At 40.0% G+C, this 25,445-nt stretch overlaps 1 protein-coding gene across 1 annotated transcript; it reads right to left on the bottom strand.

Annotated features, from left to right (window-relative positions):
* Positions 1-80: 80 nt before the first annotated feature.
* Positions 81-25,362, bottom strand: LOC131307084 (uncharacterized). The gene is made up of 6 exons (XM_058333501.1): positions 25,210-25,362; positions 24,622-24,726; positions 24,433-24,499; positions 802-4,137; positions 551-607; positions 81-193 (listed from the first exon to the last, which is right to left on the bottom strand). The coding sequence occupies exons 4-6, from the start codon at positions 4,118-4,120 to the stop codon at positions 81-83; spliced, it is 3,489 nt and encodes a 1,162-aa protein (XP_058189484.1). The 5' UTR covers positions 4,121-4,137; positions 24,433-24,499; positions 24,622-24,726; positions 25,210-25,362.
* Positions 25,363-25,445: the final 83 nt, after the last annotated feature.

Below are 25,445 nucleotides of genomic sequence, written 5' to 3'. Positions count from 1 at the left end.
TTTATTGTGACTCTCTTTTTTTCTAAGTACAAAATCCTTATATAGATTGGGGCAAAAATAAATTTTAAAGTGGAGTCAAATTAGTAAAAATGAGATAAAAAATTATACCTAGTCCTACATGACAGCTCGTGGCCGCCCCCCGTTGTGTCCATATGCCTCCGCCTCTGTAAATGAAGCATGTCTTGGTAGGATTCTGTAAAGCATCATCAAAACTTAAGCTCTTCAGTTTAATTCCAATTATCAAATTAATGTTGCATATGTATGCAAACATATAGTATATATATATCGATGCAAGATACTCCTATATGCATCAATTAATAAACCATTGATTCCTCCTAAAGTAGGGCTACATTAAATTAAGCACAACTCTTTAATATATGGTGCAGCGGGTATTTCTCCGATTGCCGAGTCAGGATACTAATTGCTTGACCCTTATGTGACTTTGAATTGATCATCATCTATTATTGTTACAACATTCTGTGCAGTGTATGAATGAAGCAAAACCAAAACTCAAAAAAGAAGAAGAAGAAGAAAATATCAAAATACTCACCAGTGGTACCGATGCTTTCTTTTTCAGTAAAGGAAAGTGTTCTGGACTCAAGACCCTCTGCTTAGGTACAAATAAAATAGAGAAAAATCACAAATGAGTAATACCTATTATTTGTGAACGTGTAATATGCGTATTCAGAATTCAGAGAGTGATCAGAACACAAGATTTATGAGAATGTGTGGTAAAACCAATGCTTTTAGGAGATGTAAAGATCCACCATATCTCTTTAGTGGGTGAAAAGATAAGATTACCAATGCTTTTAGGAGATGTTGGCTGAGTCATACTCATACTGCTCCATTCGGAATCAAAGTCCATCGGCGAATATATATCTTTTACCAATTGATCCATGAAATCTTCATCTGTTCTAAGTTCATCAAAAGCGGGTTGAGTCATACTGCTCCATTTGGAATCAAAGTCCATCGGCGAGTATATATCTCTTACCAATTGATCCATGAAATCTTCATCTGTTCTAAGTTCCTCAAAAGCTGGCTGACTCATTCTGCTCCATTTGGAATCATACCACTTTAATGAGTCCCACCATTCCTTCTCTCCAACGATCTTGCGGTATTTTGGAGATGATTCCGCAGTATCCAAACTTTTGAGCATCGAACAATTATAAACGAAAAGACTATCCACTTCTTCAGCAAGGCATAGAGGGCCTGAAATGGTAACCAATTGAGGTAGGTCAAGGAGTGCTATCTTCCTCAAGCATTTCAAAAAACAACCCGATTGCACATTTTCATCTTCTTGAGTCACTATACTGTGAATTTTGGGGCAGTCTTCCACTATTAGCTCTTCCAAGGAAAAGAGGTTACCAAGCATATCTGGCGTGAAAATGGTGATCAACTTTGGGCAAGTGTGCAATGTCAAGGACCTTAGACTGAATAGTGAATCCTTAGGAATTGAGCCTTGCCAAATGCTCTCTAAGTTCTTCATGTAGTGAATACTCAAGTGGTGTAAGCAGTCAAATATAGATTCATTCAGACATTCATAGTCTCCGTCAACTATGGTTTGAAGCTCATTACATTCCACAAGCAAGCAACTTCTCAGTTTAGCCAAATTTTCATGCCCAAATTCAGACAAGACCTTGACAGTCCAATGCCGGTCCAGGAAAAGCACAGAAGCATGCTTGAGTGCCTCAGTAACATCACTTGGCATGCCTTCACCATTTATGTACTTAAGGCTTTTCTTAAATTTCTCCTCCCATATATAGTATCTCTCCTCAACTCCATTTGGCAGACGATATATGTTGCGCTGTTGACAACGACCAACAATGAATCTAAAATCAGATAAATTCAGAAACATGAATTTTTTGCGCTCATATATAAGTTGCTGCAATAATTCAACTGATGGGAGATATAACTTGAGGATCCTCAGCTCGTTCGAGCTACTCAGTGCATTTATTATAGCCTTCACATTAGCATCCCACCATTCACTATCTGGGTTTACGTCATCATCCCACCACTCACCATCTGGGCTCACATCAATGCTTAGTTCTTCCAATTGAGGGAATAATGATATCACCTCTGTCGGGATTGCAATGCCTGTCTGCTTTGTTTCTCCATAGTAGTTTGCACGTCTACAAAGAGATACCTTGAAGCGTCTCAAACTGATTAATTCACCGATTTCGCTGGGCAAATACATAATTTCAGTTCCTTCGAGATCAAAAACCTCAAGTTTCCGGAGTGCTCCAATATGGGGTGGCAGCTCATTGAGAAGTTCACAGCCTCTCAAAAAGAACTCCTGAAGTGACACCAATCTGGAAATAGAAGGTGGCAAGGACTTTATGTTGGTGTGGGATAAGTCTAAACGGACTAGAAGAGGCATGTCTTCAAAGAACAATAGAGGAATTTCCATCAGATCGCAGTTGTTTTGTAACCATAGTTTTCTGAGAGTCTGGCACTTAGGGTTCTCTGGTAGCTCAGATAATTTATTGTCGTGCAACTCAATCTCCTTGGTATAATTTCCAACGGTTGGAGTCTTAATCAATCCTAACCCCCCTCGCCTTATAGAAGTACTAGGCAGATAGGATGTAAAATACTCATTCAGCACAACTTTAGTTTCTTTCCGCATAAAAAACCGGGGGCCGAATTTCTCTAGCAAGAAGGAACCGATAAGATCCTTCAAAATACCTTCCCCTTCTTCTGTTGTTTCGACTAAGTAACTTGAGACCCATTCTGATACTGGTGAACCCCGTCCCTGTTTCCAACGACGACTTGTGCAGTACTGAATGCAATATTTTGTCGTTAGATCCTTCTGATCCCATATGAGTTTCAACACATGTTTCATGACTTGGCTCGATCCTTCTTCCATCGCAAACAAGTGTGATGATAATCTCTGAAGCGCAGGTTCCAAAACACGGATATCAGTCACATCTTTCAAGGCTCTAGCAAGAAGAATGACGGCAAGTAGGTGGCAATGGCACTCTTTTACCAACTCGATGGCCATTCGTTGGAGAGCTGAAGAAGAATCAACAAGTGATCGCTCCACATTTTCACAGAATAGGTCCCATGGTAACAGATGGTCCTCCATTCTGACCTCCACATCCACATCCATGATCTTATAAGCCTCTTGTGATTGAGTCGTAAGTACTACGACTCCATGATCAGGGAGTCTTAAGTCATGTAGATCCATCTGTCCATCGAGGCATTCCACAAGCAGGAAGAAGTTGTGAGGTAGTAACTGATCTAGTGATAAACTGAAGATGTGATCAATTTTTTGAATTACGTGAATCTGCTCCGCGATTTTCTGCCTTACCTCTTTGTCACAGTCATGTCCACAGATAGAGATGCGGAGGACAACACTGCCATTCTGTCTCATCCTTGCTATATCCATGACTGCTCTGGCTACTTTGTCCCCTCCGCTCCCTGAAATCCCGATTTTTTGAAAAGTTTCTGCCTTAACATATGCCGAAACCTGCCTAATAGCAGAATTGATGGCCAAAGTCACCATTTCGTCTGGGACTACACATGCAACACTGGTTTTATGAGTTAGCCCAAACTCGCCCCCCTTATGTGAACGTTCAAAATATGCTCGAGGTATATAAGCTACTAGATCAAAATCATACTTGGCCACTATATTTTCAGCTGCCCGAAGATTGTGCGCAATCTCGTTCATCAACCTATCTAATTGCTCCATGTGTACTCCCTTATTGACCAACCCACCAAATTCATCTAAGTATTTTTCATTATTGATCTCTGATTCCAAAGCCTTCAATTCTCTGACGAGTTGGTTCATTTTGGAGAAACAGTTGTTTTGAAGACTAAGGTCCCCATAATACTTGGAAGAATCCGTGATAGGGTATGATAAGACAAGGTGAAACAAGTCCTTCTTCCGTATCAAAAACTCAGCTTTTCGCATCACCTTTAGTGCTTCTCTTGCAAGGCGTAATACACTGAATGTGTATGATACCTGTTCAGATGAGATACCCTTTTTAATTGGATGAGAAGATTCGGGGGCCTTTCCTTTGGACAGTTCTGGATTTGACTTCGAAGGCTCTAATTTTGCATGGTGAGCTCCAGTCCATGACTCATTTTCCGCAGATAAACTGCCTTCCTCGTCAGCCTCCATCACAGCTAAGCTTTAAACTGCGATTCGCATGAACTTCATGTGAATGGAAGTTGAAATGATTGTCATCACACTAATTGGTTGAGTAAATAAAAGTACAAGTTACTATAACGCATTTGAGTCAACTTTTTTGTTTTCCTAGTGAAAACATTTCGAGTCTAATTTAATTTTGACTGTCAAGAAGTACTAATGCAAATGATGTTAACACTGCCATTGTGAACGACAAAGATGATCGGAAAGGTAGTCGAGACTAAACAAAGATTGTGAATGTCATTTGTCAAGAATATTATAACGGAAATGACTTTTACACCATTTTTTTGATAAATGCACTCCACTTCCACTTCTTATCTTTTAGTGAGAAAATTAGACATAACCATTCTCTAAAGGATAAAAAATGAAGTGCATTTATCAAAAAAGGAGGATTATGCTGCCTCTCTCCCAACCTTTGGGGTTTCTGCATCTGGCTTTGCCTCGACCTTTGCTCTTGATAAAATCACTACATCTATTATAATACACAGCTTATATACATCAAAACATTTCATGTTTAGGTGAGAATCCAAATAGTTCTAGTACTAAGTTAAACCAATGGTGACCGCAGACTCCACTGATATATATCTCGCTCTCCCTTCTAACACCAAGTGGAGGTTCAAACCCCGATGATACCAACACCACACCCATTGCACAGTAAAAATGCTCGTATTTATTTTATTAAAATTTTACACTATGTGAGGGTTTGTTTTCTATTTCTAATAAATAAAAGGGGAGTACCAGTTGGGTGTCTCCCCTGTCATATATTTTTCTTGGGAAAGTCTACAATACACATCCCTTAAAAAGAGTGTACCATATTTACCTATTTATAGTTCATTCATAACATTTTATTATGTTTCGTAACTTTTGTTCTAGAATTTATAACCTTTCAGTAGTACGATTCGTAACATTTTCATTATGATTCATAACATTTTAGTGTCTCTCGTAACCTTTATACGATTCGTAACTTTTTAGCAATACGATTTGTAACATTTTATCTACAATTCATAACATTTTGGGGTGCATATGATACACACCCAAATAAAAAGTGTGTATTGTAGTCTTTCCCATTTTCCTTTGCATTAATACCCTCTTACAAAATTGATTTTCAAAACCCCTGTGGACAACACCGTAGGGGTGCCAAAGTAAAAACGTATCAGCAACTGCCATACCCACATTATTATTTTTTTGATTACACATACCCACGTTCGAGTACACCCCTTTTCCCTTCAACTGCTTCATCCCTTCTTCACCGGTTACTTTCACAGAATAAGATTGCCAAAAAATCTGGCATAAAAAAAGAAAGAACTCAGAGCGACTATTTTGTGAAGGAATCTGCCAAATGTCATTCATTTCCATTATAAGTTTGTACTTTCCTTAACGACTTCCACACTACAAGAAAAAGTATGTTTAGTGACGAAAAAGTGGCGATAAAATTTAATTTCGTCGCTAAATGAGTATATTTGGCGACAAAAAAATAAATTCGTCACTGTTTTGATAACTTCCTTGACGAAATTTTTTTGTCACCAATTATAACTATTTAGCGACGAAAAAGATATTTTTGTCACCAAATGCTCCTATTTTGGCGACGAAATAAAATTTTCGTCGCCAAAAGAGTAAAGAAGGAGGCGAAATTTTCTTTTGTCGTCAAAGATAACTATTCGGTGACGGAAAAAATATTTTGTCACCAAACGAACCAATTTGGAGACGAAAAATATTTTCGTCTTCTTTTTACGTTTTCAGTGACGAAAAATTTATCCTTTGGTGACGAAATTTATGAATTACGCTTTGTCACCAAATATATTTTGGGCATAACTCTTTGCTCAGAACTCCGATTGAGATAATTAAAATTGGGTTTGAATAATAACATAAAGAGCTGCGACTTTCATGTTTATTAAAATTGCTAATTTTAATGTTTAATAGTTCAAAATGTCGTTCAAAATATATTTTAATGTTCAATGTATGTGTTATATATTAGATATTTCAAACATATGCTGAAAAGTTTGTGTGGTGTAGTTGGTTAAAGATTGCGTGCAAAACTTAGGAGACTCGGGTTCGAAACCCCGCAGGAGCAAGAAAGTGAGATTTTTTTCACATATAAGAATGTCTTTCGCGACGAAAAATTTCGTCACCAATGGGTCACCTTTGACGAGCCAAAGGGAATAATTTGTGACACGAAGAAAATTTCGTCACCAAGTTATTTTTCCGTGACGAAATTTTTCGTCACCAAAAGGCACTATAGGTGACGAAAAATAGATTTCGTCACCAGGTAGGAATCCTCGACAACCTTTAGTCGACAAATTTTTTTTCATCACCTTTATTATTTGTGACGAAAAACATACAATTTGCGACGATTTTCATTCGTCACCCAATGCAATTTTTCTTGTAGTGCCAGCGAGTAGGAATCAGGCAGGAAAAACCCCCCAACCTACTTTCTCCCAAATTCATTCCCCCTACAACAAGAAAGATACAACTTTCTCTCTCCTCTTTCTACATATAAGTAGTTTTTTTTTCCGGTGCTGTTGGGGTTTGTTTGACTGTTGTCAGGGTTTGGAGATGTCGGAGTAAATTTACGGTTTTTTTGTTTGTGTGTGTTCCGGCGTGGTTTCGTTTTGGCGATGTTTTGGAACTTGGAGGATCTGACGGCCGGCACCGATTTCGGTGGATTCGACGTCAATTGTCTATCGGACTTAATGGATGATCGTCCCAATCCAGTGCAGGTGTGTTCTGATCCAGTGCAGTTATGTACCTCTTTACTATACTCATTCATTTCCTTACAAAGACTGTCTTTAGGATTTTTCAATTCATGGTTAATGGGCATTTTAGATTTTGTCTTCTTTCATTATATTTAACATTCTTTCTAGTTGAAAATGTGCAAAGAAAAGCAGTGATACAATGCTTTTCATGCTATGACTGATGGAGCAATAGATGTACAACAGGTAATTTATGCTTTTCGTGTTATGACTGATGAAGCGACAGATGTACAACAGGTAACAAACAAATTTATTTATTCGATATTCTTTTTAGAATATTTGTAAAAGAAAACTGTTCAGGAAATTTTGTAAGTAACACTATATTCTTTATCGAATGACAGGTTTCGACTTCACAATCTATGTGGATAGTAAAGATAGGCATCTATTGTTCAAAATGGATGTTCTCCGTGAGAGCTAACACAATTAATTTAAGAAATCTTATTGAAAAGTACTTAGGTATTATATTGTGGCAAAATCGGTGGCAGCAGCTTCGTTAGCAAAACAGTGGCGATTAGCTTGGCAATGTATAAATATGTATATAAATTTTAATTGTTACTACAGTATATAATCATTCGATTGATTTTTTGAGAATTTAATTGTTGTTTATCTATTACAATGGGTTAATACTAGAGATCGGGACACACGCGATACGTGTACAAGTCAAATTTTCTCAATATTTTTGTAAAAATGCTTTCCAATTATTGTTGGCTCCATATTCATACAAATGTTTTGAAAATTCGACTTACACACGCATCGCGTATGTTCCGGGCTCTAAGTATAATTTATAAGCAATAAGAGAGAGAGAGCATACCTTCAATGTTGCAACTTTTTCTTTGCTGCAACTTCAATTCACAGAAGAAACGCAGAGAGGAGAGGTCGAACCGTCGAAGAAAGTTTTAACCTTCAATGGAAGTAGAGAGAGAGAAGAGAGAGAGAGTGCTGATATGTGTCAGTTTTCTCGTCATTATCCTAGACAGTTACAAAACGGAAAGTCTAGGTACACCGCATTGTACGGTCCACTGCACGGTTATTGGGCCCATTTCGGATTTTATAAAAATACAGAAAAATATTTATAAATTTTAAAATTTGTTCGTTCGCTCCTACAAATTCAAAAAGCATATCTACCGATATCCGTTAGAGTTAATTTTTTACAGGATCCCATAAAATATTATTTTAAAATTTATGAATATTTTTTTATATTTTTGTGAAACCCGAAATGGGCTCCAATAGTCGTGCGGTGGACGGTCACTGTGGTGCGGTGGTCGTAGTCTGGCTCGTCACAAAACCAATTGGTTTTGGGAAAACCACGTGTAGTGTAGTGTAACAGTTAAAAGGGGTACTTGGGGTATAGCGTAAATGTGAACCAGCTTTCTCTATCATCTCAACAAAAAAAAAAATTGTGAACCAGCTTCAATTTTGCGTCCACATAGAAAGAGTGCTCTTCCTTTATGTCCCGTTACACGTAAAAGATGAGAAAGGGTAAAAAAAATCAGAGATGCTATGTTTACCACATTGATCTACTGCACAGTCCACTATACGCCTACGTAGGGTCCACTATAGACCCTACAAAAATATAAAAAAATACTTATAAATTTTAAAATATTTTTTTATCGGATTCTGTAAAAAAATCAGCCCAATCGCATAAAAGCTACAAATGGTATGATTTCAGTTGTTGACAGTGGTGGTGTCATTGCTTTGCAACCGCGGAGGTTGTGTTTCTGTGTTTATGGTTTAGGCAGTGATGTTGATAGGTTGTGCTTGCTTGGGGCAGGCCTATATGCCGTTGGGTTGTATTTTTTGGGGTTTGGCCCGTTTAGGTGTGTTTGGGTTTTATCCAAACAGTATCCACCACTCACATGAGTGGTGGGTCCCACACACACTACACACTCTAGTGTGTATATGGGGCCCACCACTCATGTGAGTATGGGTGTGGGTGTGTGTTTGGGTGTGAGAGTGGGTGTGTCCCTAGCACCACTCAAACTTTTTTGCCTATAAAAAAAAGAGAGGTATTAATAGGTGTAGAAATTACGGACACGATAGAAAGTTAGAGGGCTTGGGTCAAACACATTTTGATACGAACACGAATGGCACAACCCCACTAGCATGAAAACTAAACGGTACGAATACGGGTGACTCAAAAATTTGATAAGAACACAAATAACCCGTTTAACTTTTCGTGTCACCCGTTAATCCGAAATGATACAACTCGACACGATACTAGCGATGCCAATCCATAGTCCGAACTTGTGTCTTCTTAGAGATTAGTTTTGATTCTTTTAAATTTCCAAATTAGTTGAAGATTTGATTTTCCAAAATCATGCTTGGTCAATTGTATATGAACATATAGATCATGTGATTATGGAAAGGCAAGAGATGCATAATACTATCAACCTAGAATTTTTTTTTTCTAAGATCAAACTTATTGATATTGAATTTCCTAGTCACTGTGTTTCTACTTTCTATGCTAAAAAGTACAAAATGAATTAAATTTGTTTAAGCTAGTGTCCTAATTACCTTGAGAGCAAAAGTTCCCGTAAATAATAAAAACACTGTAGGGCACAAAAAACTTCATATTGATTGTGGCTTAAGGCATTTTTCAATGTCATCATTTGGTTATGGTTAATTAATTTTTTTTGTTGGTTTAATCATTTCTGTGATTATGATGTGTTATTGGATCAAATAAGTTGTTCATGTGCAACATTGCTAGGTGTACAATTTCATGTACATAAATAAAACATAAGGAAAATGAATTTCGCACTCCCCTTTTTAACGGAGGTGGGGGAGCTGATGTCCGTTTAAGGGGCAGCAGCGTCCGGTCGAGTGGAGCCTGCTCCGGTCTCGCTCCGATGATCGGAAACGTTCACTTCGTAGAGCTCGTTGAGTAGAACAAGCAAAAATCAGCTCGATCGGATATTATTAAGTGCTTGATCGGAACATTTTTATTTTGAAAAGAATGAATTCGAAACACTGGATCAAATCCACTGCATCCATGTTCCGATCAGATACTTAATGATATCCGATCATGCTGATTTTTGCTTGTTCTACTCAACGAGCTCTACAAAGTGAACGTTTCCGATCATCGAAGCGAGACCCGAGCGGGTTCCGCTTGGCCGGGACAGCACTTTGCTGCCCCTTAAAAGGACAGCAGCTCCCCCGTCTCCTCATCCACACTCTCTTTTTTGTTTTTATTCACATGAATTTACAATATTACCCTTGATTGTGTGGAAAATATACCAAAAGGTGGTTGCACTAGAAAGTCAGTAGCGGGTTTAACTTTATAACCAAAAGGTTTTCCAAGATAACAAAAATATATACAACGGTGGTTGGTGCACTAGAAAGTCAGTACGGTCAGGGGTGGTAGTTGGTGTGTGGTGGCGGTTTGGGTGGTCTGGAGTGGTGGTCGGCGGCGTGGTGGTGCTGTTTGCCGTGTCTGATCTGTGGTGGATTTGGGTTTGCTTTGGGGTTTGGGTCAATTTTTTGGCCCTTTGGTATTGAGCTGCGGTGGTGGTTGCTGGTCAAGGGTGGTGTTGGTGGCTGTGGGCAGATTGTGGTGGGCAGCCTGTGGTGGGTTGGTCGGGCCGTTCTTCAGGGCAGCAACAGGGGCTTGTTCCCCGGGCTCCGGGGACGGTGGTGGTGGCGGACTGTCTCACTCCAGGTACGTGGCTGCGGTTGGTGGTGGGTAAGGTTGCTATTGAGGTTGGCCCATATTGTCTATAGGTCAGTCTCCGGCTAGGTCTATGTTTTTTATGGGTTATGCCTTTTGCTTTTGGGTTAGGGTTTCAATGTTTCAATCTTAATTGCTGTATTTGGATTTTGGATTTCTTGTGAACTTTATCGCTATATTTATACCCTTTTAGATCCCTTTGGTGATCTGGGCTTTGCCCTTTAGATACTCTGCTGGTTTCTTGCCAACTTGAACTTTGTTTTGTAATCTTTTTATTTTCTTATAAATAAATTTTTTGTTTCGCTGTTAAAAAAAAAAAAAAAACTTTATAAGCAAAAGGTTTTCCAAGATAACAAAAAAATATATATAATGGTGGTTGGTGCACTAGAAAGTCAGTAGTTGGTCCAACTTTAATTATAACCAAAAGGTTTTTCAAGATGACACGTTTCTTGTTCTACTGGTATTTGATCTATAATTGGTATATTAATATGGGAGAGTATTGCATGTACTTCTACGTACTTCTTAGCTTTGGTTATATTCTCTTTGTCATCTACCGCCTATAGTCAGACATTTTCTGTTTTCTTAATTATAATTAGTTTTCTCAAATCAAACAACACAATATTTTCCCATCAAAGACAAATGATTAGGATACCACTAGAAAAAAGGCAACTCTTGGCAGTACGGTTTGGTTTGGGGTGATATACAAACCTTGGGTAGAACTCATCTTTGAAAACTTATACGGGGAGGGTGCGCAAGAGCTTATATATACTAGGCCAAGCCCATGCTTAGGGAAGATTGGAGACAAACCTAACTTTTGGTAATATACACAAAGTAATTGCTCTCAGAATACCACTGAAACAGTGGCCGCCCTATACCTGTTTTGCTGTGAAACCATACAAAAAAAAAAAAAAACTTAACAAAACAACCATATAGATGAAAATTCCTAGTAAAAATCAATTCTTATCAATGGATAAAAAATAGAGATATACTTATTTACGGAGCTGCTTCCGCTGTAAAGCAGCTCTTTACAGAGTTGAGCGATCTCAACCGTTCGTTTATCTATTACCATTAATAAATTATTTTTAATCCAAATCATCCAAAACACTTTTGGACAGCCGAGATTGAGCTCTGTAAACACTTATTTACAGCTGCTCTGTAAACAAGATTTTCTCTAAAAAAATAACAGGTACATTAATACACAAAACAGAATCCCATCAACATAAACTTTTGTAGGGCAAAGCAACGGAGTTGTGCTTGAAAAAGGGAAAGAAAACATGAAGAACATGGGAGATTGTTTACATCCATTTTTGGCACCAAATCGTGGGCCAACGCTGGAGGGCTATTGAATTAAATCAGGCCATAATTTAGAGGTTTATTGGGTTAAAATTAATGGACAATGTAAATATGGCTAAGGCCCAATTAATTTCAATGTGCTTTGGTTGGGGGTTGAATCTTTTGAGCTTTGTTAGAATAAGCTTGCCACTTTCTCTTCTAATTTAACCCCATAATGGTTTCCACTTTTGGAGGGATATTCCAACTGTTAGCTATATTGGTGGCCCACTCCCATCTTAATTTGTAGCAATAAACTGAACATGCTCGAGTCATTTCCAGTATTTTCATATGTGCACATCTCCAAATAAATCACCATGAAGAAAAAGTATTCAGTGTATCCGCCACTTGAATTTTAATTAATCGAACCTTATTCCAAGTCACAAAATTAATATGGCTCATTAATTTTTAGCCCAAGAAACTCATAAGAATCGACCTGATTTAATTAAGAATTAATTAAATGGTCCTCCAGCACTAGTCCAAGATTTGGTGCAAAAAACGAGTGTAAATAATGCCCCTCATGCCTTTATTTTTTACTTTTAGGATCAAGGTGTGTATAAATAAGAAAAAATTATTTTTGGCATCCAAACAGTCTTCTGTTGTAGAATATTTTCTTTTGTTTGCTTTGCCTATAGACTTAGTAGGCATTAGGCACTTTCCATGTTTCCTTCAGACTTTTGACATAATTCTCTGAATTCACACCTTGGAAGGAGTCTACTAGCAATCTTTGGACAAACCTTTCAAAGGCATCTCTTAGAGATAAAGGTCTCAATCTGCATCTTCCAAGGCCATTTAGAGTGATTGATTGATGCTCACTCCTATATCAAAGCTGAATCTCAAGGGTGTGAATATTGTCTTTTATCAGGCCTCATATTGGAAGGATTGAACCTCTGCTTTGAGTGCTCATACTAGTGATTCAGTCCTATGGGAAAGGTCTGAACTTCTGTTTGAATTGTAATATTGGCTCAGACCTAGACAAAGAGCTCAAAGGGCCTTTGAACCTGTAGCAAAAACCTATTTACACCAATAGAGTCCTATGCCCAAGCCTGGTTGTAGAGAAAACATAGAACCTTGAAAAGGCCTGGGAAGGACTGAAAATAGATTGAAGGTCTGAACCTCTGCTTTGAACTTTCAGGTATGCTGAATGAAATAAAAAGGCATCCAATTCTGCAGAAAAGGCCTAATAAAACTCTAATAGGGCCTACTCAAGGATTGATAGGCCATGGCCGAACATTTTAGAGGTGTTTGTTTGGCCTATGAAGGACTTTTCTTTGTTCTTAGCCCTTCTTGACACCATTTTGGCATTTTTGTGTAAGCCAAGTGAATAACACTTGCTTTTGATGTGCCCCAGAAATCCAAGGTGGGCACAATTCTACACACTTAAGGCCTAAAATTGGCCTATGCTTACAATGTCTTTTAGCAGTTTGGACAATGCCAAAAAAGCCTTCATTAACAGGGGAGGAGGGGGATCTCCGATTACAAATGAATCGTGATCAAGCCCTAAAGTGTCATTGCTTTCCTCCTCTCCATTTTGTTCTTCCTGCTCTAGAACGAGTGCAACATGCAATTCAGCCTTGCCCATAGGGCTGCGTGACTTGGCATTAAAGAGACGGTTTACCTCATAACGTAATTGGCGATCTTCATCTTCAAGCCTTCGAATTGCATCATTGTAGGAGTTTAGTGCATCATGAAACCAATCCTGTGTAGGTTTGAGTCGACGCCTCTCACAATCAAGGCAGTAGATTTCGTCTTCAAGCTCGTCGACCTTTTCATCATGCCAACGAATTTTTTCTTCAAGACGCCGAATTTCAACGTCCAATTCAACGTATTGAATCGACATGAGAATGAATCGGCGTGATACCCTGTAGACACCCCATTTTGATAGTCCGTAACGCTTAGGCCTCCCGCCAAGCGGCCGCCCAATGATGAGAATGTTACTTTTGATTATGGTTATCCTAGAGAAGTAATCTTGATGCATGGATGTTCAAAGTTGGCCTTCCGACGTTTCTTCCAATATGTTTTCTATCAAAATTGCAAACTTTCTTATAAATTGCGTTGCGTTCCATTTTAAAATATTCTTTTAAAAGTGTTGAGTCTTTTTAATCCATAAAACCATTCGTTTTTAGCCCACAAAGTCTTGTTTTTACCCCAAATCATTACTGTTTTTTGCCCAAAAATTAGCCCGGAACGCATCAAAACGAACCTAGAACGGGCCTGGACCGCAGGAGGCTTGCACAGAGCCCATAAGCATGGGCTGGAGCTGGGCCAGCTATCCACGAAGGCCGGGCCGGCTTTCACTTGACGCCACGGCGTCGTTTTGACTTCCATCGCCTCGGGTTCCGTGTTTTCCGTACTTTTTCGCAATCCCACATCGAAAACCTAGAGTTTTTCTTTTTCGAATTCACCCTATATAAACCCCTTACCTCCATAGCTTTCAACTCATTCAAAAACACGGAAGCTCAGAGCATTCGTTCAAAAGCTCAGAGTCGCCTTATTCAAAGTTCGTGCAAGTTGAGATTTCCTAGTATTCGAGAATAGTCTTCCCCACGCCGTTAGGCTATCGAAGGCATCTTGCATCAAGGTTGCTCCCCTACGAGCAATCTAGTTCAATTCCCACTCAGTTTCTGAGGGTGGTTTGCTTGGTCTCGTGGAGTCAAGATATGTCGTTTGTTTTTTATTTTCTTTATTGTCTAGTTGGTTTAGTCTAGTTGTTATTTAAATATTGCTTAGTTTAATTAGTTAGTCGCATGCCTAGGGTTTATTTTATATTTTTGCTTAGTTCATGCAAGTTTAGGCCTTTTAATTCGTTTTCGTGTTGCATGCTAGCTTAGTTTTCATTTATACATAATAATCTAGGGTATAGATGGTTCATGTATAATGACTATTTTGCCCTCCATGCATGTTTAGTCGTAGTGCTGCATGTTTAATTCTTTGAATAGATTACCTTACTGTTACTTTGTTCGTACGGTCACTCGCACATGCATCCACATAGTCGTTACTCTGCCCGCATGCACATTTACTATTTTACCCCTATTGTTACGCTATTCGCATGTACCCTGATCTTTTAGCCCATACCATTATGGCCCGATTATGGTTGTTATTCTATTTGATTATAGTTGTTATGCTACTAATTTTTCCCCAACAATTCAAATTACATTTTTACTCCTGCATGTTGCATATTAGTATGACGTTTGTTTAATTATGTTAGAATATTCTAGATCATATATAAGATCAAATCATATATTAGAATATTCTAGATCAAATCATATATTATTACGATTTTATATTGTACTGATTTTATATGATTGTGATTGAGATTGTGATTGTATTTTCCTTTATTGTATCATGGCTCACACTATATATATGAGCCCTCTCATTTGTACAGAACATACAATTCAATACAATATCATTTCTTTCTCTTATATCATAACATGGTATCAAAGCTACGGTTGTAAACCTAGCTTCCCACCGTTGTCCTTCTCTTCATCCTTCAATATCATTCTTTTTTCTTCCACCGTTAAAATCCACGTTCCCTGCCTCGCTTTTACAAGTTCCAAGCCAAGACAATACTGCCATTCATTTAATCATATCCTGCCATCCATTTCATTACCATACATCATCATCCAAGCACCATCAAAACCAATCTGCCAAAGCCAATCCAATTCCACCGAAATCTGCCAAAACCAATCCCACCGCTATTTTGAACCATAATCTGCCAAAGCCCACTTTCAAAGTTCGAATCCCAAGCAAACTTTTCCAAACCAGAATTCCAGTTTCCAACTCCATAATTACAGAATCTTTTTTTCCCTTCCGAATCACATACCAGTCAACTATTTTCCATGGACCGTTCTGATGCATCTCAACCCATTTCCGTCACTCTCGATGGCACAAACTTTGTCCTTTGGGCTCAAGCTATGTCCAGCTTTCTCAAAGGCAAGAAACTCTGGCGTGTAATTACTGGCGAAGTCATTAAACCCATCCGAGGTGCTACTGAATCCCAAGACAAATATGGCGAACGATTGGAAGAATGGGACAGCAAGAATCATCAGATTATTACTTGGATCCGCAACACTTCGGTCACCTCTATCAGTTTACAATTTGGTAGATTTCAGGATGCCGAATCCCCTGCCAAAGAAATCTGGGAGTTCCTGAAAGAACGATACAGTACCACTGGTCTTGCCCATCAGTATCAACTATTGAGTCATCTTCATCGCATGCGCCAGGAACCCAGCCAATCTATTAATCATTTCCTCTCTCAGATGTATGGGGTTTGGGATCAGTTATCTCTTTCCGAACCTGCATGGAATGATGCTACTGATGCCCAAAAATTTACCACCTATCGAGACCAACAACGTCTTATTCTTTTCCTCATGGCTCTCACTACTGATTTTGAGCCTGTTCGTGCATCTCTCCTCCATCGCAGTCCACTACCTACCTTGGAACAAGCAATCTCTGAGCTTCTTTCCGAGGAAACCCGTCTTGGTACTCTCAAGACTCAACATCAGCATCTAGACGCGGTACTTGTCACCTCTCAGTCCACTGGACGTTTTACCATCCCAAGTTCAGATGGCGATGGTTGTCGATATTGTCATAGCCCCGATCATAATTTGGTGCAGTGTCCTATTAGGGTCTGCAAGCATTGTCACAAGACTGGTCCTGGACATCGGCAATATGACTGCCCCAAAAATCCCTACAAGCAGTCACATCCTTCAGGCAATCCCTACAAGCAGTCAAACCATTCAGGCAACCCCTACAAGCAGTCAAACTATTCGGGCAATTCCTTGGCTAGGGGTGGTCAAAACAAACCTCATAATCAGTTCAAGCCATCGTCTACATCTCGTACTGCTGCTGCTGCTGCCGAGGGTTCTTCCTTTGATATGCCCTCTCCTCCAGAACATTATGTTCCTTCCATCTCCATGCATGACCTTGAGTCCATCCTCAAACAGGTTTCCTCACATTCTGGTACATCTTCTCCCACTGCCCTGTCTGTCACTTCAGGTATCTCCTCTTGGTTTTTTGATTCTGCCTGTTGCAATCATATGACTTCTGATTCCACTATTTTTTCTCCCAAGTCAACCTCTTCTTCTATGCCTGTTATTCATACCGCTGATGGATCATATATGCATGTCAGTCACGTAGGCCATGTCTCTTCTACTAATGTATCTCTTCCTGATAGTTATCTCATACCGGCCCTTACTTTAAACCTAATCTCTGTTGGTCAACTCTGTGAACTTGGACTCACTGTTCTCTTTTCTCCTTCTGGTTGCCAGGTGCAGGATCCACATACAGGGCAGACCATTGGGATAGGGCGTAGGACAGGACGCCTTTTTGAGCTCATCAGTCTTCACCTTCCGCCTAGCTTTGCTTCTCTAGTTCAGTCCGCAGCTTCTGCTTCTTCCATCTCGTCTTTGAGTCTTTGGCACTCCCGTTTGGGGCATGTGTCGGTTAGTCGTTTACGTTCTTTAGTATCTAGTGGTCAGTTAGGATCTGTGAGAAACACCAATATTGATTGTTTACCTTGTCAACTTGCTAAACAACCTGCTTTACCTTTCAATAATTCAGATTCTATTTCCTCTGCACCGTTTGACTTGGTTCATTCTGACATTTGGGGACCTTCTCCCAATGCCACCATGGGGGGCTCCAAATACTTTGTCATATTTGTTGATGATTATTCACGCTTTACTTGGATATATCTATTTCACAAACGATCTGAGTTACCAAAAATTTATGTTGACTTTGCAAACATGGTGAAAACTCAATTCTCTTGCTCTATAAAAGTTTTTTCGTTCTGACAATGCTATGGAATATAGAGAAACCAATTTTCTCACCTTTCTCCGTCAGAATGGTACCCTCTCACATAGATCTTGTCCAGGTACATCCCAGCAAAACGGTCGTGCTGAACGTAAACACCGCCACATTCTAGACACAGTTCGTGCTCTTCTTATCTCAGCCTCATGTCCTGAATATTTTTGGGGAGAAGCAGCTCTCACAGTTGTATATACCATCAATCGCATTCCATCTCCAGTCATCGACAATATGACACCTTATGAACGGTTGTATGGTATCTCTCCCAATTATGACCATCTTCGAGTTTTTGGATGTGCATGCTTTGTGTTACTTCAACCTCGTGAACATACCAAGTTAGAGCCTAGAGCACGTCTTTGTTGTTTCATAGGTTATGGAATTGAACATAAAGGTTATCGCTGCTGGGATCCCATTTCGCGTCGTCTTCGCATATCCCGTCATGTTATTTTTTGGGAACACAAAACCTTTTCTTCTCTCTCTAAGTTTCACTTACGCACCACTGACGTCACCTCTTTTTTTACTGACTCGTCCATTGAGTTATTCCCTGATGAGCTTGATACAGGTTCTCTCCACACGTCTTCTCCGCAGCCTATCCCAGATGCCTCTGTTCTGCCTACTGATTCTGCACCTGCATCTTCTGGCTTCTCCCTCCCGGAGCCTTCTGAGTCATCTCCTAATAATGATGTCACTGTTCCTCCACCTCTCCGTCGTTCTGATAGGGTAAGGGAAATACCTATTCATCTTCGTGATTACCATTGTTTTTCCACTATCCTTTCACATTATGAACCACACTCTTATCGTGAAGCTAGTACTAACCCTCTTTGGCAGCAAGCAATGACAGACGAGCTGCAGGCTTTGACTAATACTCACACATGGGACTTGGTTGATCTTCCCCCAGGCAAAACTTCCATTGGCTCCAAATGGGTGTACAAAATTAAGACCCGCTCTGATGGCTCTGTTGAAAGGTACAAAGCCCGCTTAGTGGCAAAGGGGTTTAACCAAGAATATGGCATTGACTATGAGGAGACTTTCGCTCCAGTTGCTCGTCTTACCTCTGTTCGGAGTCTAATTGCCGTTGCTGCTGTCCATAAATGGCAACTCTATCAGATGGATGTCAAAAATGCCTTCCTTAATGGTGATCTTATTGAGGAAGTGTATATGAAGCCCCCTCCTGGGTATACTCATCCTCCAAACAAGGTTTGTAAGCTTCGTCGTGCCCTCTATGGCCTCAAACAAGCTCCTCGAGCATGGTTCGCCAAGTTCAGCACTACAATTCAGACATTCGGATTTTCATCTAGTCCACATGATTCTGCCTTGTTTATTCGCAAATCTAAGCATGGTACTGTTTTCCTTCTCCTCTATGTTGATGACATGATAATCACTGGGGATGATAGTATTGGTATTACTGAACTCAAGAATCTCCTCAGCCAGCATTTCGAAATGAAGGACTTGGGTCTTCTAAGCTACTTCTTGGGCCATTTAAATCTCTTCGGATCCCTCTGGCTATTATCTCTCACAAGCCAAATATGCCTCTGACCTTCTCTCTCGTGCTGGCCTCACTGATTGCAAGACTGCCTCAAATCCTCTGGAGCCCAATGTTCGCCTTACTCCTTTAGATGGTACTCCACTTTCAGATGCCACCTTATATCGTCAATTGGTTGGCAGTCTTGTTTATCTCACAGTTACTCGACCGGACATAGCTTATGCTGTTCATCTTGTTAGCCAATTTTTATCATCCCCACGAACGACCCATTACGATGCTGTTCTTCGTATTCTTCGCTATGTCAAAGGGACTTTGTTTTATGGTCTCCACTACGCTGCTCATTCATCCTTAGAGTTGCGAGCCTACTCTGATGCAGATTGGGCTGGAGATCCTACCGATCGTCGTTCTATCACAGACTATTGTTTCTTTCTTGGTGATTCCCTCATCTCTTGGCGCAGTAAGAAACAAACTGTTGTTTCCCGGTCAAGTACTGAAGCCGAATACCGTGCTTTGGCAGATACCACCCAGGAACTCCTATGGTTGCGATGGCTACTTACCGATATGGGTGTTCACCATTCCACTGGTACTACCCTTTGTTGTGACAACCAGAGTGCCATCCAAATTGCTCGCAATGATGTCTTTCATGATCGCACCAAGCACATTGAGATTGACTGTCACTTTGTACGTCAACATGTTGCTAGCGGCACTCTTCGTCTTCTATCAGTATCGTCATCTGATCAGACTGCTGACATTTTCACCAAGGCGCACCCTCCTGAGCGTTTTCATGACTTAGTTTCCAAACTCAAGTTGGTCTCTACTTTACCACCTTGAGTTTGAGGGGGGATGTTAGAATATTCTAGATCATATATAAGATCAAATCATATATTAGAATATTCTAGATCAAATCATATATTATTACGATTTTATATTGTACTGATTTTATATGATTGTGATTGAGATTGTGATTGTATTTTCCTTTATTGTATCATGGCTCACACTATATATATGAGCCCTCTCATTTGTACAGAACATACAATTCAATACAATATCATTTCTTTCTCTTATATCATAACAAATTAGTTGTTTTGCCCTCATGGTCTATCCATGAGTAGCCTCTCAATGTATATGGTTTCCTAATCGGGTTTCTTTCCTAATTTGACCCGGTTTCCTAATTTGAAAAGTTTCCTAATCGGGTCGGGTTTCCTAATCGGGTTACTTTTCTAACTTGATCAGGTTTACTAATTTGGAAAGTTTCCTAATCTAGTCAAGTTTCCAGTTTTAGCTAGTTTCCTAATTCGTTCATGTTGCATGTTAGTCCAATTCAGTCACATCATACATGTTTCCTACTTCTGTTTAGTTGCATGTCTTGTTTAAATATCACATGTTGCATGCACCCATTTAATTCAGGCCTTTGCTATGCTTGTTAGCTTTAGGGTAACTTTCCCTAGAAGTAAGAACCCTTTTGGCATTCGTAACGGCGGATTAATCTTTCTTGTGTGCTAGTTTAGATCTAGGGACCTTATGAGGACCTAAGGATGGCTGTTGATCATCACCTGTGGATACAGGATGATAATGGGCTACCCATCTCTAGGCCCTCATCCATAAGTTGCATGCTTTTGTTTTCTTTTCTGTGTGCTGCATTCGACAGAGGTAGTTTTCAAATGATTTTTCCTCTTGCAAAAGACTCCTTTTTCAAAAACATGTTTACTAAAACCTACATGTCTGTTTGCTCGAGTCTTGTGCATTTAGAATAGAGATGATTTGAACCAATGGTGATGAGTAGAGGCCATCGTCGGATTGGGCTGAGTGGGTGCCTAACACATTCCCACTCGGTACCTTAGCCCCCGGACCCGGCCGTCTCTGGTTATGCAAGGATCAAGCCTTTCCATAAGAGTCATTCATGGTTCTTGGACCTAAACCAAGTGGCGACTCTAAGTTTTGTTGAATACTTGATTAATTACAAGTATTTGACAGTGTTGTGCCGGTCATTGTGTTTTTAGTAAAGTCTACCCACACATGCTCGGTCACGCGAGCGCCGCGCGCCCACCCCCTAGGCGGCTACGCTCACATACCCTTTGAAACAATTGGGGTCCTACCGGATGTGCCAAAAGATGTTGCCCACTTTTCCGCCGCGTAGGGCATGAGCAGAAAATCAATAGCGTGTGCAGTATGAGCACGAGCGTGCCAGGACTTGTCGTCGTCCAACATATGAAAGGCGTGGGCGCCTCAATCTGACTTTGTATGTAGTGCGATTGCGTGTGACCCAAAGGGTGAGGCTACAAAGAGGTTCGTAGTTTGCCACAACGATGTGGACTTAGAAACCGTGTGAGAAAAAGTAGAGAACATCGTAAAATAAAGGCGAACTTTATTATGTCGGAATAATAAAGTTAGGTATAAGGAAAAGTAAAAACTCGAACTCTTGATGAAGTAATTGAGTTTGGTACAGAAAAAGTAAAATAGGTGCTTTGCTGAGAAGACTTTGGTTTAAGCGCTGGGTTTTGAGGTGTTAAACCCTTTTTTGTCCTTCGGATCTTGTATTTATAGGCGAAATCCCACACCAGCCGAGCCATGGAAATCAACGGCCTCCTTCGAATTGGAGAAGTGTCGCATGCTCCATGCACGTTGCAGCAGTTCGTGGCCGTTAATTGAGATCATGGGTAGCAGTTGTTGGAAAACCAATTGGACGTGGTTTATGACAATAAGCTTGCCACTTTCTTTTCTAATTAAACCCCATAATGGTTTCCATTTTTGGAGGGATATTCCAACTGTTAGCTATATTGGTGGCCCACTCCCATCTTTGTAGGAATAAACTGAACATGCTCGAGTCATTTCCACTATTTTCATATGTGCACATCTCCGAATAAATCACCATGAAGAAAAAGTATTCGGCGTATCCCGCTCCACTAGAATTTTAATTAATCGGGCCTTGTTTCAAGTCACAAAATTAATGTGGCCCATTAATTTTTAGCCCAAGAAACTCATAAAAATCGGCCCGATTTAATTAATTCTTAATTAAATGGCCCTCCAGCGCTAGTCCAAGATTTGGTGCCAAAAACGGGTGTAAACAGTTTTTAGACTGGTTTTGCTCAATCATAGGGATGGAATTCATAGTAACATAGTACCCCCATTTTGGGGGATTAACAATCTCATGGGACAACTAGTCCCCCCACAAAAGTCTAACCAAACAAGGTATTAGGGGCCTCATACGATTATTAATCCAATCTTCCCCTCCCAAACCTCCTATCAAACATGACGTTAACCTCCAAAAACCGCAAACAAGCTGATGCATGGTACACATGGCGCCATGAGGTGAAGGCGGGAAAGTTTCCTTCAAAATAGTGAAGAGTCTTGTAGCCTATACAAACAAGAAATGAAGAAGGGAAAAGGGCTCTAACACCACAATCAAGCCCTACACTTAACCAAATCACAAACTTTCCAGCAAAGTTTGCCTATCCTTTTACATTCCATTTGCAACAAGTACCTTGTACTTTTTATCTACTTTCTCTTGTAACCATCAACTCTTTTAATCCGATTTAATGGATTTTGATTAGTTTTTATCCTCGCATATATCCTTTCTTTCCTACACGGTTAGGAAATTCTAAATCCATTTCATTGTGGCAAACTACGAACCGCTCATGGTGTTGCCCTTAAGATCGCAACACTTTTGCTCTAGTTAAGAAGTTAGAAAAGGGGATCTTCGTCCTCCACGTTGGACGCGACAAGTCCTAGCACGCCTGCAATCGCTCCGCGTGAAAGGAGCCGAATCATTTTTGGCACACCCAGTGGGACCCTAATCATTTAACGGTTTTATTATTGCAAGAAAAGGACAACAACAACAGGATCCACCTGTCAGCCCTTAGTGTGTGGCTCATGAAGTGCGAGTCCAGGAGGAAGCCGTTCCTCAAGTTAGTGCTCAAGATCTGCTGGACGCTACTGACAGGGTCAAGAATTACCTGTTTATGACAGGTTGTGAAATATATCACGACATCAATCAGTCACTGAGTCAATCCATAGCTCCTCTAACCTTAGCAATTCACGACATGATTGCTACAGTTAAAGAGAGACTACCACCTGTCGCTCAACAACCAACATTCCCACATTTCAGTGTTTTTGGCAACGGCCAGGAACAGACAAGTTTGAAGGAGGCGATGCCGCCTCCTCAAGTTTTTTACCAGACCTCCACATCAAGTAGCCCTGCACCTAGGAGGCAAGGAGGCCAAGTGATTTCGATTGGAGGCAGACATACGCCTTCAATGAACAAAGATTAGAGGTTTATTTTGGTTGATGGCCAAAGCGAACCTGACAAAAGGCCTCTTCACGAAGGACATGGTTCTAGAAATGGCAAAAATGTTGACATGCACCCATGGTCCAGAGACACAGAGAACAACTCAAAATTAGAACCAACATGCTCAAGAGGCATGCCCTCAACCACCATCAATACCAAACATGTTCCTGGGTATGGCACAATTAGGAACTGGTTTTAGGCCTTTGGAAAGGCATGTGTAATGAAATCCTCACACTGAGGAAGTCGATTCTACGCCTTTCCCAAAGGGCTATAGGGTTCCAGATTTCTAGACGTTTAACGGAGAAAGCATGCAGTCCACAGTGGAACATGTGGCGAGATTTCAGGTCCAGTGTGGAGAGGTAGGAGCTGAAGACGCTTTAAAGTTGAGGGTTTTCCCCAACTCCTTGACTAGGACAGCCTTCACGTGGTCATCAACCTGCTGCCCAACTCTGTCCAGACTTGCGCCCATTTGGAAGAAATGTTCCACCAACAATTCTATAGGGTGGAACCAGAGGTGACGATGGCAGACCTGTCGTGCTTTTGTCAGACTCCTCACGAAGGGGTGGAGTCTTATCTTTCAAGGTTTAAGAGAGAGGTATAATATACTCAAGTAGAATTGCTTGGCTAGGTGCATGCTTGTCACTTCGTCAGCTCTTTAATCAAAAAGTTTTTGTAGTAAAAATGAACCCAATAAGATTGTGAAAAGGTAGATTAATATCCATAATTGGAAAAAAATACCCACAAAAGAGTAAACGGGTTTCAAAAATCCCATCTCTACCTCTCTATTTTTTAGAATATTCTTTATCTATGGATATAGTTTATATCTGGTCAATACTAGGTAATTATTTGCTTGTAAACATCACAACAACAAACACCACAAATTCTCAACAGCCCAATTTCTAATAGTAGCTTTGTAGACAAAGAACAAACCATAAAAGAGTACATAGAGCAAAGAGTTAGGGAGATTACCAAGTTTATCTCTCGCGAAGTTGAGAAGGTGTTGCAGGGGTAGATTTATCATCTCCCCATCTTAGCTCTGAAACTATAGATGGGCAAATAAACACAGATAAGATAACCAATAAAACTACCATTACAAAATAAAAGCACAATCATTTGAACGGGAGGAAGTTATACGAAAAAATCGGCCAAGCATTCTACCTTCTTAGCCCTTTGATCTTACAAAGAATTCGGCCAAGCTAGGGCAGATAATTCTACTTCCTCTTCAGGCACAAGCCCCAACGCCGCACAAAATGAAACAAATTCCTGCACGCAGATGCAGGCATGTGATAAAAATTTCAAAAACTACTCGTAACACAACAAACTGGTATGGAAACACAAATTTGAGACAATAAAAAGACTTATAAAAAATTCTCTGTCCAAATAATTTTGCAATTATGCTTCGGCTAAGAACAATTGCCTTTACCTACTGTGGACAAATTTATACTAACAACTATAACACATAGACTGACATAATTTCTAACATGAACTCTCGCTTGAGGTTGGCTGTGCTAATATCCTCTCTTTCTCTAATTAGCAAAGAAAAGCCACCCCATTCTGCTTATTGTCTCCTCGCACAGTTGCGGAGCTTTACACCCCTTCTCACAGTTACCTGCGGGAAAAATATCCGTAAACCAAATACTATAAAGTTAATTGAAGGACGCCAAACATGGAAACAAAACCAAATCATTACATATAGCGTTAATACTTTTTGATAACATATCCCGCTAATGTACAAGAAATGGGTACCTAGTATATAAAATACACGATCAACTAGACTGAAGCAGTGACCAATTACGGTTTGCAAAATGATGGACCAACGGAACGGACCGCCGAATCGCCGGAGAGGAGAACCTTTTTTTATTTTGAAAAATGTAGAGGAGATGCTTTCTTGAAGAGAGGGGGGAGGAGACTAATAGTAGTAATACCAAGTCAGAGCAAAACGAAATTGGTTGCAAATGTAGAAATTGTCTGGTAGGAGCTCT

The sequence above is a fragment of the Rhododendron vialii genome, chromosome 11a, assembly GCF_030253575.1.
Source record: "Rhododendron vialii isolate Sample 1 chromosome 11a, ASM3025357v1".
NCBI lineage: Eukaryota > Viridiplantae > Streptophyta > Magnoliopsida > Ericales > Ericaceae > Rhododendron > Rhododendron vialii.
Note: the sequence above shows the minus strand (reverse complement) of the source record. Positions and strands in the feature narration are given on the sequence as shown.